Here is a 17,192-nt window from a genome sequence, read left to right as displayed (position 1 = left end):
CATTTCGCGGCGAGCTGGACGCTCTTGTGGGAGACTCCTATACAATAAAGGCCCTGAATTTGGGAGATTGCGCTGTTCAGTGCAACTCCCCAGAAAGCTATAGGCTGGTGGCCCGTCACTTTCTCGACAAAGGATCCCTTTTCCATCACCATCAGCTACCGGAGGACCGACCCTACAAGATTGTCATGCGCAATATTCACCACGGAGTCCCATCGGTGGATATCATCGCAGCCCTCCAGAACGAAGGACATAACGTTGTACGGATTTATACTCCGCGCAATAAGGCTACCTCTCTTCCTCTTAATATGAGGTTCATTGACCTCAAAAAAGCTGAGAACAACAATCAAGTAAAGGGCATACCGGTTGTCTGTAGGCACAGGGTAACTTGGGAGAAACCCCGTAAGCAATCGGAACCGATTCAATGCCACAGGTGCCAAGGCTATGGTCATACCAAGGCATATTGTTCTCGGCACTATATATGCAGAGAATGCGGAGAAAATCACCCCACTGCAGAGTGCAAGCTGGAACAGGACGAGGCCAGATTCTGTTTTCACTGTGGCGGCCCCCATGCAGCAAACTTTAAAGGTTGCAAAAAATACCTGCTAGAGGCTTCTAACCGCAAACATCAACGGAAAGTCAAAGAACCCTCTGTTTCTGGTCCTGCAAGAAGAGTACACCAACCCAGTCCATCAGTCCATATGTCTGGTAAGCCTTCCTTTGCTAGTATAGTCAGAGGAAGTCAGCCCGTCGCCAAGCCTGCCGTTACTGTCCCCCCTGCAAGCGCCAACCTTGAGTCTAAGCTGGAACAACTGTTTTCTAGGCTTGACAGGATGATGTCACTAGTTGAAACACTAATGCAACTGCTCATGCAAAATCGCACCTTCCCTCCTGCTGCTCAAAATGGGTCCTCTTAAGATAGCAGCTTGGAATGCCAATGGGGCCTCCTCGAAGACCAATGAGATCCTCGCCTTCATCGAGAAATTCACGAAATCGACATCCTCCTGCTGTCGGAAACCCACTTCGTTTCCCGGTCCACTTTCAGAGTTCCTGGCTTTACCCTCCACACTGCCAACCACCCGGATGACAGCCGTCGCGGAGGTGCGGCGATCCTTATTAGATCACTCATCTCCCATCAACTCTTCTCCACCCTGTCGGAAAATCACATCCAGGCAGCAGTTATCCAGCTGACGGCAAGCAGGGGTACTTTTTGTGGTAGGATGAACACTCATAAGGCCCACTGTACCATGTAGTAGCATAGTTTTAGGTAGGAAGCCCATAGTGGCAGATCATATCCCCGTTAGGAATAAGAATATTATTGTTATCTCGCTCTTACTTATAAGCTAGCATTAAGAGATAAGAATGTATACCTAGCTCACTCAAAAACGCATACACACTTGAGAGAGCATAAGAAAAGAGGAATAGGCGAGACGCGGCATTCGGTGGCGTGTGCTTAAAGAGACAAGTTGAATAAAGGCTTTATGAAATTATTGAGTGCATATATTAATTTTTCGGCGTCCACAACATCAGAAGTGGTCATTACCCACTATGCCTGACACTAACTGGAATCAATTCTCAGTGCTCCAACTAAAGAAGTGGTTGGAAGCTCTTGGACGCCAGACTTCCGGTACAAAAGCGGAACTAATAGTGCGTCTGCAGGCCATTTCCCCAGAAACGCGTGGCGATTCACCGCCAAATAAAGGATCAGCAGCAGAAGAGGTGGAGGAATTGGATGGAGCTGCAGCCTGGCCAAAGCAGAGAGAGCCACAGGGTGGAGACACACGCACGATCCCGTTCGACGAGCAGTCATTGCAGTCAGAATCCCCGGAGAACCTCGATCTGGATCAGCTATCGTTGGTGGATGCAGAGAGAGCCACTCTAAAAAAGCTTCGGGACGAGATAGAGGCAAACATGGCTGTGCTGCAGAGGATCCAAGCGGATATCGACGACGTGAACAAGAGCAAGTCTGCTCATGCTCGCCAGATCAATGACGTCATCGAGAACAACAGCAACGGAAACCACGGCAATGTTAACATATGCGCTAACAGCACCGACGCCAATGTTAACAGCACCGACGCCAATGTTAGCAGCACCAAGGTAACTATCGCCGCCGATAACATCGACATGGGACATACCAGTGTTGGAAAAGAAACCGCTTGTAATGTTGTTCAGCACCAGAGTCGAAATGTAAACAAGCTTCTGGAATCTCCTGCAACATCGCTTGCCTTGGCAAAAGAGGTAACGATGGAGTTTGACGGCAGCTTATGTGCGCGCAATTGGGTCACGCAGTTTCAGAACATCGGAAAGATTTACAATTTGGACGACGGATGCATGCACATGCTGCTAATTGCCAAACTAAAAGGAAACGCACAGCGCTGGCTGCACGCAAGCGCCACACGCATCCTAGAATCGACCGACCAGCTGTGCGAACAGTTAATTTTGACATTCGAGGTCAAGATGTCAAAAGGGGAACTGAGGAACGCATTTCAAAAACGCGAATGGCATCCGGATGAGAAATTTGCTGTTTACTTCGAGGACAAGGTGATGCTGGCCAACGACATCAACATCGATCTAGAGGAGCTCCTGGAAAACATCATTGAAGGAATCCCAGCACCAGCGTTGCGCAACCAGGCGCGCATACAGTGTTTCTCCGAGCCGATGCAAATTCTGCGGGCTTTCTCGGAAGTCCGTCTGCCGAAGCACAAAACAGGGAGCAGTTCATCAAAGCGCCTTACTGGAGGAGGTGCAGCCAATAAGGACTTACGTTGTGCCAATTGCAACTCCAAAGGGCACTTCGCCAGGGAGTGTCTCAAGCCAAAGAGGGAGCCCGGATCCTGCTATGCCTGTGGGGCATTTGGACACTTCGTCGGACAATGCCCGGAGCGCAAGAGCGCCAATATCAACAATTATGTAACACTTGTCAAGATTTTTTTTCACAATAGCTATAAAATCCCATTAATTACAGAATGCCTCATAGACACAGGGAGTCCAATATCATTTACAATGTTAAGCAATGTATCCAAGGAAATTAATTTAGAATCCGCTTCAGAAACCTATTTCGGGCTGAATAAAAGCCAACTGACAATACATGGAAAAATCTTATGTTACATTATAAAAGAAAAAGTTAAATGTTATTTTTATTTGTACGTGGTCCCAGACGAGTCTATGAGTCATAATGTAGTTCTTGGACGAAATTTCATGGAAGCGTGCCAGTTGAAACTGGATCCAGACGCCTTGGGAAGGATAACGGTCAACCCAGTCGATAGTAAAAAATATAGAAAAGCAAATAGTAAAACAGTCAGTTCTATTGTTAGTGAAACAGTTAGTGAATTAGTTAGTGAAACAGTTAGTGAATTAGTTAGCAAAACAGTTAGTGAGACAGTTAACGAAGAGGTTGATGAAACAGTTAGTCAAATGGATAATGAAACAGTTAATAAGACAGTTAGTAAAACTGTTAACGAAGCAGGTAGCAAAACGGTCATCGAAACAGTTATGCCTTTAGCCAACTTCACGACGGATTCCGGACTTTATGCTGCGGTTGTGCCCAGTTATGAAGAAGCTGTTAGAGAAATTTGTAGCATTGATCACTTAGAGGATGAGCAAATGAACTTCATATGCGGCGAAAACAATAACCAAGCCTTAAACAGTCAGTTAAAGGAGATTATTAAACGCAACTACTTAAGCGTTAATAAGCCTACCGAGCCTTTAGTCAAATGCGAAATAAAACTTTGTTTAGAAACTTCAAAACCATTTAGCTGCGCCCCAAGAAGACTTGCCTATTCAGAAAAAGAAAAATTACAAAAACTATTAGATGACTATTTAAAAGAGGGAATTATTCAACCTAGTGAATCAGAATATGCTTCACCAATTGTTTTAGTCAAAAAGAAAACAGGAGACATACGGTTATGTATAGACTTTAGAAAACTGAACAAAGTTTTAATTAAAGACAATTATCCGATACCGCTTATCGATGACCTTTTAAACAAGCTAGTCAACAAAAAAGTTTTTTCGAAGCTTGATTTAAAAAACGGTTATTTTCATGTATTCGTTAATAAGGAATCAGTTAAATACACCTCATTTGTTACACCGTTAGGGCAATTCGAATTTCTCAGAATGCCAATGGGCCTGAAAACTGCATCGGCGGTGTTCCAAAGGTTTGTAAACAAAATCTTCGAGGATCTTATAAGGGATAACAAAGTAATTATATACATGGACGACATCATGATTGCTAGCAAGAACTCGGAGGAGCATTTAGAAACCTTAAAGGAAGTGTTTATCAGATTAGCTCAAAATAAATTGGAATTACGAATGGATAAATGCGAGTTCCTTCAGACAAATATTAAATATTTAGGATCCATTATAAATGGTGAAGGCATTAGGGCTGATGACAAAGGAATAGCTGCCATACAGCATTTTCCAGTTCCAGACAAAATACAAGCCGTTCAAAGTTTTCTGGGCTTATGTTCATACTTCCGTAGATTTATAAAAGATTTTTCAACATTAGCGAAACGAATGGATAAATGCGAGTTCCTTCAGACAAATATTAAATATTTAGGATCCATTATAAATGGTGAAGGCATTAGGGCTGATGACAAAGGAATAGCTGCCATACAGCATTTTCCAGTTCCAGACAAAATACAAGCCGTTCAAAGTTTTCTGGGCTTATGTTCATACTTCCGTAGATTTATAAAAGATTTTTCAACATTAGCGAAACCTTTATATGACCTTTTGTGAAAAGATGAAAAAATTAAATTTGGAGAAAAGGAAATGAGCTGTTTCTCAACTCTTAAGGAAAAGCTGGTGCAGGCACCGGTCTTAGCAATTTATAATTTCAAAGACGAAATAGAACTGCACTGTGATGCAAGCGCTCTTGGTTTCGGTGCGGTGTTATGTCAAAAAAAAGAGGATGGAAAATTACACCCAATATTTTATTTTTCAAAGCGAACAACAGTCGCTGAGGCAAAATATCACAGTTTCGAATTGGAAACAATGGCAATTATTCACGCACTGCGAAGATTTAGAATATATTTGTACGGAAAACGCTTTAAAATTATAACTGATTGTAATTCTCTTACTTTGACGCTTAACAAGATTGAACTTAATCCGCGAATAGATGGGCGTTAGAGCTCCAGAACTACGATTATGAGCTCATACATAGAGAGGGTAAAAGGATGCAGCATGTTGATGCTCTTAGTAAATGCACGAATATTTTGATAGTGGAATCAAATACGTTTGAAGACAATTTAGTAATCTGCCAAGGCAAGGATCAAAAAGTTCAAGAAATCAAGAAACTGCTGGAAAAAAATGAACATAAGTTGTTCGAAATGAGAAACGGAATAATTTATAGAAAATGTAACGACGGCAGACTTTTATTTTATGTTCCCACAGACATGGAAGATCATATTCTATATAAATATCACAATGAGATCGGACACATAGGTAGAGACAAAATGCTAGATGTTATTTCTAAATCTTATTGGTTTCCCAATGCCAAAGACAAATGTTTGAGCCATATAGAAAATTGTTTAAAATGTGTTGCGTTCTCCCCTAAGACAGGCAAGGAAGGATTTCTGCACTGCATTCCGAAGGGCAGCAAACCGTTTGAACTAATACATATCGATCATTACGGCCCAGTCGACTCAGGCAGATCCAAAAAACATATTTTTGTTGTCATCGATGGTTTTACGAAGTTCGTACGTTTATACGCCACAAAGACCACTAATACAAAGGAAGTCATTACAGCCCTGAAGGACTATTTTAGAGCATACAGCAAGCCTAAATGCATCATTTCAGATAGGGGAAGTTGTTTTACATCCAAGGAATTTGATGACTTTATGTTAGAGTTCGATGTTAAGCATATGAAGATTGCGACTGGTTCACCCCAAGCAAAAGGGACAGGTTGAAAGAGTCAATAGAAGCCTAGGTCCAATGATAGCGAAACTGGTACAACCAGAGAAAGGCATATATTGGGACACAGTAATAGATAAAGTTGAGCACGTCTTAAATAATACACAGCACCGCAGCATCAAACAAACTCCAAGCAGAGTTCTTTTTGGTTTAGAGCAAAGAGGAAAAATAGTAGACGAATTAAAAGAAAAACTAGAGGAATTAGAAAATACTGAAGAAGATAGGGATTTGGTAAAAATTAGAAATGAAGTTGAAAATAATCAAAAAAAGGCTCAAGCGTATAATAAAACACATTATGACAAGACCGCCAGACAGCCATCAGAATACAAAAAAGGAGATTATGTGATGGTTAAAAATTTCGACAGTACAGCAGGCATCTCTAGAAAATTGATTCCAAAGTGTAAAGGCCCATATGTGATATCTAAAGTATTAAGAAACGACAGATTCTTGTTAAAAGACGTAGAAGGTTTTCAGATATCTCGTAACCCATACCAAGGTGTCTGGAGCATCCAAAATATTAAGCATTGGATAGGCAACAAGAAAAATAAACGAAGACACAATTAAACAATAATAATAATATAATAACAGATTATATAGTATGTACATATGTAATAAATAAGGTAAAAGAATTCATCATACAACTAAGCATTCAATGTAAACCATGATCAGGGGATCAGCTAGTCAGGACGGCCGAGTTGTGGTAGGATGAACACTCATAAGGCCCACTGTACCATGTAGTAGCATAGTTTTAGGTATGAAGCCCATAGTGGCAGATCATATCCCCGTTAGGAATAAGAATATTATTGTTATCTCGCTCTTACTTATAAGCTAGCATTAAGAGATAAGAATGTATACCTAGCTCACTCAAAAACGCATACACACTTGAGAGAGCATAAGAAAAGAGGAATAGGCGAGACGCGGCATTCGGTGGCGTGTGCTTAAAGAGACAAGTTGAATAAAGGCTTTATGAAATTATTGAGTGCATATATTCATTTTTCGGGCGTCCACATATGTTATGTTATCCTCCGGGTAAGGAGATCGCTGGGGTGTACCCTCTTCAGTCTTCGGAGGGAGATGGGATCAGCTAGGATAGTTGCTAGTCGGTTCGGGTGGGCCATAAGCCTGTCGGCATAACGGCTGCTGTGGAAATTAATCTGATCCCCAAGAAGGGTAACTTTCAGATCTCTTTCGATGACTATGTTCGTCACGTACCAGGGGAGCCCAGATGCGTGACGTGCAGCTCTCGACTGGACCACACGGAGCCTATTAAGCTGGGATTTGGCGGCAGTTCCCCACACCTGGATGGCATAACTCCACGTTGGAGCGAGAATGGCTTTGATTTAAAAGAGCCTTAGAGCTCATTTGAAGTTTGCTGGAGTGGAAGAGCCAGTCGAGCTTTTTTAGCTTCGCCAGTGACTTAGATTTGACCGACGTGATGTGGGCCCCCAGGTCAGTCTCCGATCTAGATGAACTCCTAGGTAGCAGTGCGATCTAGCATTGGTGATAGGGCTTCCATTGAAGGTCAGATTTGTGCAGGTTCCGGGTCGCAGGGAAAAAGTTACACAGGCTGACTTTGAGGAGTTAATGGCCACATTCCATTTGGCAGTCCATTTTTCGATTGCGTGCAGCCATTCCTGGACTGCGTTGGAGGCAGTTTGCAGTGAAGGATGAGACGCCAGCATGGCAGTGTCATCGGCGTAAGTGGCCAGGAGCAGCTGAGCCGGGGGGAGGTAATCTGCTGGATAGGCTGAGTGGTGTGGAGGCACCCGAGAAAGCAGCCCAGAGGATTGTGTGGCAACCGTACCATTAGTAGGCCAAGGCCAAAAAGGAAGAATACGGACTACCGCGCCCAGTTCAACTGTTCACTAAATTCACTCGTCACAAATGAAACATAAACGAGCATTAAACATAAACTAATATAAAAAAAATATTGTCCACAATTATTATTCGAATTTTCTAAAAAATCTTTATCTTTTCTCAGATTTTAAGATGAGTACACACCTCAACACGCATACATCAATTGTCAAGGTTGAGTGAAACCACATTTACATCCAGTTTACGCTCTTCGAAGATTAAAAATAAATACCGCAAATACCTTATAATTAGTTAGCGCTGATACGTTTCAAGTATTAAGTGAACAACTCCGGTGCCATTGGTGTAGTATGCGCCTATGTAATATTAAGAACATTTAAGTATAATAGCATACTAACATATAGCAGCACTTTGTTTCTATGTTTATGTTTATGTTTATGCAACCAATAAGGCCCAAGGCGGATGTAACATGATCGTACACTTGAAGGCTACAAAGTATAAGTGCATGGTCAGCATTCCCACGCCGACCAAATGCATAATACATAAGTACATAGATCGCTCTCTCGATAAGCCTAGATATATAAGATATACATAAGAAAGCCGCTCCGCCGCTGGCGTATCCGGCAGCGCAGCTACGCGGCTTAGCCTAAGACGAAATATATTCAAAACTCACAACGCAGACACTGTAAAGACGTTGAACTGGCAGAACCATTTCCGCCAAACAAAAATTTAATAAAAATCAAATAAAAACCTAATTCAGCCTGACGGCTGCAATCAAAACCAAAAGACTTGTGTTATCAATGAACGACCCATTACATGGCGACCGTGACAGTCGTCCAACGATGGACAAATTAACGAAATAAAAAACACATATTGGAGGAAAACTGGACTGGAAGGCTGAGGAAGAAGACCGAGGAATCATTACATGGAACTTACAATTGCCAAAACTAAGGAAATATCTGAGTGAGTAGAGTTGTATTGAGTTATGGGAAAACACCGTGGCGGTCTAAATACCAAGCTGAACAAACGTATAGCCCACGTAAGGTGGCTAATATACGGTCAGCAAACGCCACCGGTTTGGTCGAAAGCTCTAAGGCTACATGCAGAGCTAGACCACTTGCTTCAATATCAGGAAGAATTGAAGACCCAAAAACTCGAGAAAACTTACTCAGAAAATACTAAAAATATAACAATAATTAATGAAGTTCCAAAACCAAAGGCATGTCCAGCACCAGCACCAGCACTAACGAAGGCTAAAAAGTCCTGCCCCCCGGACTGCGAAGGAGTCTGGAGTCCTCACTGCCTGGGGACTTGTGAGCAGCCATCAACATCATCAGCAGCCCAGAAATAGACAGCAGCAAGGGAGTATCAGCGTGCCACCCCCGGCGACGCCCAGCTGACACCAGGAGATGAACATCAGCAGCACTAAAATATTAACTAATTAACAATAAATATAAATATATATATATATAAGAAAAATTTTAAGACACATTGTAAAATGGAGCATAAACTACTATGCCCTGTTAACCCAATATGTCCCGTGAAGCCATAGCTAGATTCAGGCAGACAATAATGTAAAAGAAAATTTTTTTTTTGACTAACATTGACAAAATAGAAAAAGAAAGAAAGAAAGAAATAATTCCCAATATAAATGTATATAGAGACAAATGGAATAAGAAAACTAAAAACATATATAAAAATAAAGAAGATTTTCTACCAAACTGTAAAAGTAGTATTGTAGTATGCACACATATCGGTTAATTACTGTACTGTATAATCATAACTTAAAAGCACATTGTAGCACTCCGTTACAATGTGTACATATACAGTCAAGCCCTAGTGTATGCGTAATACAAAGCTCCTACCTGCATATATATCTCTCTGTCTCATTAACTGTCTCTCTCTCTCTCTCTGTGCTTGCTCTTTTATTACAATCCGCAAACTCCGACGTTCGTCTGCATCAAAGAATCGCTCCAAAGCAACTGAGCGTCTATAGAATCGCCGGCGCGACTTAATGGCTCGATTTTCTTATCGCCGAACCCCAACACCAATGCAAAGAGATCCATGTGTGTGCGTGTGCGTGTGTCTGTGTATGTGTGTGGGCTTAGAGTCGAGTATAATGCTGATTTTCCAAATAGCTGATAACCGCGCTTAAGTACCAATAGTATAGTAGAATTCATTTTGGCAATCCTATAAAGCTAATTATGCGTGACTTATTTTTATTGGTCCTATGGACCGTTTATTTTTGCTATTTACAAAAAAAAATATTTCTATTAATTGGTGACTTCTAAATTAGAATTTTCTTGATGTTTGGCCATTCCCACCTCCTGGCATCCAGCTCCTGCTTACCTGCTCAGCTGCTTATCCTGCTCATGCTGCTTATCCTGCTCATCTGTGATCCTGATCTGGTCTCTCTTTCTCTCTCTCTGGTAGTAGCCTCTTATCGTCTTTTTGGCCGCACGCTCTTTTGTGACTTGTGTGTGTTGTGGTGTAAAAGTTTTCTTGGCTTTTGGGGGAAAAAACTATAATCCTGGTGAACCCACCTCGTGTAACTTGCTCCTCCTAGTATTCCAAACGTGTGGCATTGGTGTCGTCGTCTTCAGTTTGTGAAAATATAATTTTCCGAAGCAGCCACTTCACAAGTGGTTTACTGGAGTGTATGCCTTCTTTTCGGCGGTGTTCTGGTTCAAACTATATGGTTTATAGTTTGATTCTCTTCCTCCGTGTCCCATTCCTTATCGTCATCCACATCCATCACCATTATGCCATTCAGTGTGGGAAACTTTATGACGGGCAAAGTTATGCCCTGCTGATTGCCTCATTCATCAGCTTCTGGATGAGATTGGCGATATCCTCGCGCTTCTTGGTTACTGTGAGCAGGTCAAACCAATCGATCAGCTCCCTAATGGGCAGCTTATAGTTAACGATGGGTTTTGTGAAGAATTGCTCCGCATACTGCAGCAGATAGAGACCGCAATCGGTGAGATTCTCCTGCTGCGGCACCTCCACAATGAACCTGGCATATTATCCCCGTTGAAGATGCGCGCCCGCTCTTTCGGATACTTTGCCTTGTACTCGAAGTTGAGGTAATCATGCAATATGCAATATCTCGATCGCGTGAGTTGCCCTCCAACGAATCGAAGATGAGAATCAATGGCTGTTTGATTGGAATGTCTTCGCCGGGTGTCTGTACATCATGGTTAACCACGGAGGTCTTCAGGTTTGGAAAACATATGATGGCCAGTATCCAATGGGACTTCTCGTTGAATGGTATTATGATGAAATCCTTCTCGAATATATTCACGGTTCGTGTCCACTTCTTTACCCTTTCGTGACGCCTCTTGGCCACGGCTCCTTCGTGTTGTTGGGACTCGTCTCTGTGGTCAATCTCATGTGGAAAAATGTGCTAAAGATGTGCGTCCTATCGCGCTGACCCTCTGGTATGATGTTATTCTTTAGCAGCCAGATAAAAATCAATGATTATGTCGTTCAGAAATGAGCCTTCCTTGAGACACATATAGTCCTTAATGGTGATGCTCAGGCCACCGGTTCCGGTGGGCGGATATGTGAAAAGCGTTGGATTCTCGTCGACGGAGAGTCTTCCCTCTGTTTGGCCATTGGCGGCGGCGGTGGTCTCCTCATCCTCGCTGCTCAACAGCACAATGACTTCATCGTCAAAGTCCCTGCTTATTATCCAGTTGCTGTTCCGGCGCAGGCGACTCTTCTCTGCGCGTTCTGCAGTGTGGGTATAGTGTCACTAGTTGCTTTCTCGGCTGGCGCCGGTATGGATGCAACATTCGGTTGCACCCGCGATTGAGATCCACCAGCTGTCTCTTCCGATTCTTGCTAACAGTGGCATGTGCGACTTGGTCCTCGACTGGATTGACGGGGAGCTTGCGAGAGCGTCTCCAGCTGGTGCACGCCCGGAGACCATTGCTCTTCTTGGAGAATTGAGGTGTTACCCGTGGGGGTTTGATTTCCCTGTTTATTGCCAGATGAACTGGTTGGTCTGAGCACCAGCAACTTGATAACCATTGCTGTCCTCTGCAGAATGACACTTCTTCTGTTTCTTGGTCTTGGGAGTATTTGTCGTCTTGATCCACCGACGATATCACTTGGGCAGTACTACTCTTCTTTGGAGAATTTGAGGTGTTACCCGTAGGGGTTTGACTTCCCTGTTTATTGCCAGATGAACCTGGGTTGTCTTGAGCACCAGCAACTTGATAACCATTGCTGTCCTCTGCAGAATGACACTTCTTCTGTTTCTTGGTCTTGGGAGTATTGGCGTCTTGATTCGCCGACGATATCGCTTTGTCAGCATTGGTGTCTCCCGGAGCGCGATGTCTTTTCTTGTGCTTCTTGCCTTTGGTTGCAGATGGCTGGCAACCATTGTTGGCCACCGAAGTCTCCGATGGCTTGACAACCGCACGAGATGGTGGCACTTCAACGGGCACCGCGTTGGGAAGAGCGGCACCAGCGGACGCCTTTGACTGATGCACCTTCTTGTTGAACTCCTCCGCATGGGCAATCGTATCGGCAATGGTATCACCGATGGCGAAGCCCACCGAGACCACCGATGGCTTGACAACCGGAAGAGATGGTGGCTCTTCAACGGGCACCGCGTTGCGAGGAGTGGCATCAGCGGACGCCCTGGACTGATGCACCTTCTTGTAGAACTCCTCCGCCTTGGCAATCTTATCGGCAATGGTATCACCGATGGCGAATCCACAGAGACCACCAAATGGATAATACCACCGGCATTCTCCATGCAATCAATCGTGATGTTATCCTCCATATGAATGTTCATCTTGAGAAACAGCTCTTGCACTGTAAACGCATGGATGGGCAGCTTGAAGGTGACGATGTGCTGCTTTCCAGTGCTGTAGATAATGAGCACCTTGGCACTCGTTTGTCCTTATCCGTGTCGGCTCGATTGATCAGCAATTGACGGGAGACTATAATGAAGTCGTTATGGGCGATTCGACTTACCATTTTCGAGCCGATTCAACACAACATATGTACGCTAACGTTATGAATGTTATGAACGTTATGGGCTCATCTGAAACTGAAGTTTCAGAATACGATTGCAAAGTCTCGGGCTGCTTGATGTACAAGTTCACTGGATGGGTGAAGTCACCTTACACGGTGACTTCGATCACTATATTCCTTTCATTTTGCAACCAGTGTGATTTATGCGATATTTGATACCACAAAAATTTGGTTTCTCCCGATTTTATGATTTGTTTAAACGGCGTACCAAGTATCCAAAAATCATCTGAGAGATCGCGTGCGGAAGGAGGCCGAGTGTCGGAGTGTTAACAGAAGGATCTCGGAAGTGTGAACGCGCGGTCAAACGAGAATACCATATGCACAATATTGACCCTGATGTTGAAAGAAGAAGCACCATTATCACCCCTGTGGAAATTCCGTTAAATTACGTTTCGGCCATTCCTTCGATGTGGCCGTCACTTCATTCCAGGGGGGAGGAGTTACCGATATAGCAGTACAGAGTATAATAAATGAAATGAAAGTAAATGAAATATTAACCAAGTAACCTCTGATTAAAGTGTGTGGTAATCTGCTGGATAGGCTGAGTGGTGTGGAGGCACCCGAGAAAGCAGCCCAGAGGATTGTGTGGCAACCGTACATTAGTAGGCCAAGGCCAAAAAGGAAGAATACGGACTACCGCGCCCAGTTCAACTGTTCACTAAATTCACTCGTCACAAATGAAACATAAACGAGCATTAAACATAAACTAATATAAAAAAAATATTGTCCACAATTATTATTCGAATTTTCTAAAAAATCTTTATCTTTTCTCAGATTTTAAGATGAGTACACACCTCAACACGCATACATCAATTGTCAAGGTTGAGTGAAACCACATTTACATCCAGTTTACGCTCTTCGAAGATTAAAATAAATACCGCAAATACCTTATAATTAGTTAGCGCTGATACGTTTCAAGTATTAAGTGAACAACTCCGGTGCCATTGGTGTAGTATGCGCCTATGTAATATTAAGAACATTTAAGTATAATAGCATACTAACATATAGCAGCACTTTGTTTCTATGTTTATGTTTATGTTTATGCAACCAATAAGGCCCAAGGCGGATGTAACATGATCGTACACTTGAAGGCTACAAAGTATAAGTGCATGGTCAGCATTCCCACGCCGACCAAATGCATAATACATAAGTACATAGATCGCTCTCTCGATAAGCCTAGATATATAAGATATACATAAGAAAGCCGCTCCGCCGCTGGCGTATCCGGCAGCGCAGCTACGCGGCTTAGCCTAAGACGAAATATATTCAAAACTCACAACGCAGACACTGTAAAGACGTTGAACTGGCAGAACCATTTCCGCCAAACAAAAATTTAATAAAAATCAAATAAAAACCTAATTCAGCCTGACGGCTGCAATCAAAACCAAAAGACTTGTGTTATCAATGAACGACCCATTACATGGCGACCGTGACAGTCGTCTAACGATGGACAAATTAACGAAATAAAAAACACATATTGGAGGAAAACTGGACTGGAAGGCTGAGGAAGAAGACCGAGGAATCATTACATGGAACTTACAATTGCCAAAACTAAGGAAATATCTGAGTGAGTAGAGTTGTATTGAGTTATGGGAAAACACCGTGGCGGTCTAAATACCAAGCTGAACAAACGTATAGCCCACGTAAGGTGGCTAATATACGGTCAGCAAACGCCACCGGTTTGGTCGAAAGCTCTAAGGCTACATGCAGAGCTAGACCACTTGCTTCAATATCAGGAAGAATTGAAGACCCAAAAACTCGAGAAAACTTACTCAGAAAATACTAAAAATATAACAATAATTAATGAAGTTCCAAAACCAAAGGCATGTCCAGCACCAGCACCAGCACTAACGAAGGCTAAAAAGTCCTGCCCCCCGGACTGCGAAGGAGTCTGGAGTCCTCACTGCCTGGGGACTTGTGAGCAGCCATCAACATCATCAGCAGCCCAGAAATAGACAGCAGCAAGGGAGTATCAGCGTGCCACCCCGGCGACGCCCAGCTGACACCAGGAGATGAACATCAGCAGCACTAAAATATTAACTAATTAACAATAAATATAAATATATATATATATAAGAAAAATTTTAAGACACATTATAAAATGGAGCATAAACTACTATGCCCTGTTAACCCAATATGTCCCGTGAAGCCATAGCTAGATTCAGGCAGACAATAATGTAAAAGAAAATTTTTTTTTTGACTAACATTGACAAAATAGAAAAAGAAAGAAAGAAAGAAATAATTCCCAATATAAATGTATATAGAGACAAATGGAATAAGAAAACTAAAAACATATATAAAAATAAAGAAGATTTTCTACCAAACTGTAAAAGTAGTATTGTAGTATGCACACATATCGGTTAATTACTGTACTGTATAATCATAACTTAAAAGCACATTGTAGCACTCCGTTACAATGTGTACATATACAGTCAAGCCCTAGTGTATGCGTAATACAAAGCTCCTACCTGCATATATATCTCTCTGTCTCATTAACTGTCTCTCTCTCTCTCTCTGTGCTTGCTCTTTTATTACAATCCGCAAACTCCGACGTTCGTCTGCATCAAAGAATCGCTCCAAAGCAACTGAGCGTCTATAGAATCGCCGGCGCGACTTAATGGCTCGATTTTCTTATCGCCGAACCCCAACACCAATGCAAAGAGATCCATGTGTGTGCGTGTGCGTGTGTCTGTGTATGTGTGTGGGCTTAGAGTCGAGTATAATGCTGATTTTCCAAATAGCTGATAACCGCGCTTAAGTACCATATAGTATAGTAGAATTCATTTTTGGCAATCTATAAAGCTATGCTTATTGCGTGACTTATTTTTATTGGTGCTATGGACCGTTTATTTTGCTATTTACAAAAAAAAATATTTTCTATTAATTTGGTGACTCTAAATTTAGAATTTTTCTTGATGTTTGGCCATTCTCCACCTCCTGGCATCCAGCTCCTGCTTATCCTGCTCATGCTGCTTATCCTGCTCATCCTGTGATCCTGATCTGTGTCTCTCTTTCTCTCTCTCTGGTAGGTAGCCTCTTTATCGTCTTTTTGGCCGCACTGCTCTTTTTGGTGACTTGTGTGTGTGTGTGTATGAAAGTTTTCTTGCTTTTGGGGGAAAAAACCTATAATTCTGGTGAACCCACCTCCGTGTAACTTGCTCCTCCTAGTATTCCAAACGTGTGTGCATTGCGTTGTCGTCGTCTTCAGTTCTTCTGTGTGAAAATATAATTTTCCGAAGCAGCCACTTCACAAGTGGTTTACTGGAGTGTATGCCTTCTTTTCGGCGGTGTTCTGGTTTCAAAACTATATTGGTTTATAGTTTGATTCTCTTCCTCCGTGTCCCATTCCTTATCGTCATCCACATCCATCACCATTATGCCATTCAGTGTGGGAAACTTTATGACGGGCAAAGTTATGCCCTGCTGATTGCCTTCATTCATCAGCTTCTGGATGAGATTGGCGATATCCTCGCGCTTCTTGGTTACTGTGAGCAGGTCAAACCAATCGATCAGCTCCCTAATGGGCAGCTTATAGTTAACGATGGGTTTTGTGAAGAATTGCTCCGCATACTGCAGCAGATAGAGACCGCAATCGGTGAGATTCTCCTGCTGCGGCACCTCCACAATGAGACCTGGCATATTATCCCCGTTGAAGATGCGCGCCCGCTCTTTCGGATACTTTGCCTTGTACTCGAAGTTGAGGTAATCATGCAATATGGCAATATCTCGATCGCGTGAGTTGCCCTCCAACGAATCGAAGATGAGAATCAATGGCTGTTTGATTGGAATGTCTTCGCCGGGTGTCTGTACATCATGGTTAACCACGGAGGTCTTCAGGTTTGGAAAACATATGATGGCCAGTATCCAATGGGACTTCTCGTTGAATGGTATTATGATGAAATCCTTCTCGAATATATTCACGGTTCGTGTCCACTTCTTTACCCTTTCGTGACGCCTCTTGGCCACCGGCTCCTTCGTGTTGTTGGGACTCGTCTCTGTGGTCAATCTCATGTGGAAAAATGTGCTAAAGATGTGCGTCCTATCGCGCTGACCCTCTGGTATGATGTTATTCTTTAGCCAGCGCAGATAAAAATCAATGATTATGTCGTTCAGAAATGAGCCTTCCTTGAGACACATATAGTCCTTAATGGTGATGCTCAGGCCACCGGTTCCGGTGGGCGGATATGTGAAAAGCGCTGGATTCTCGTCGACGGAGAGTCTTCCCTCTGTTTGGCCATTGTCGGCGGCGGTGGTCTCCTCATCCTCGCTGCTCAACAGCACAATGACTTCATCGTCAAAGTCCCTGCTTATTATCCAGTTGCTGTTCCGGCGCAGGCGACTCTTCTCTGCGCGTTCTGCAGGTGTGGGTATAGTGTCACTAGTTGCTTTCTCGGCTGGCGCCGGTATGGATGCAACATTCGGTTGCA

At 43.0% G+C, this 17,192-nt stretch overlaps 1 protein-coding gene across 1 annotated transcript; it reads left to right on the top strand.

The window, feature by feature from the left end:
* The first annotated feature begins 2,225 nt into the window (after window positions 1-2,225).
* LOC117149638 lies at window positions 2,226-3,001 on the top strand. Its single transcript, XM_033316807.1, has 2 exons — window positions 2,226-2,907; window positions 2,963-3,001. The coding sequence occupies exons 1-2, from the start codon at window positions 2,242-2,244 to the stop codon at window positions 2,972-2,974; spliced, it is 678 nt and encodes a 225-aa protein (XP_033172698.1). The 5' UTR covers window positions 2,226-2,241; the 3' UTR covers window positions 2,975-3,001.
* The last annotated feature ends 14,191 nt before the right edge of the window (window positions 3,002-17,192 follow it).

This window comes from Drosophila mauritiana, unplaced genomic scaffold (genome assembly GCF_004382145.1).
Source record: "Drosophila mauritiana strain mau12 unplaced genomic scaffold, ASM438214v1 U_265, whole genome shotgun sequence".
NCBI classification, from domain to species: Eukaryota; Metazoa; Arthropoda; class Insecta; order Diptera; family Drosophilidae; genus Drosophila; species Drosophila mauritiana.
Note: the sequence above shows the minus strand (reverse complement) of the source record. Positions and strands in the feature narration are given on the sequence as shown.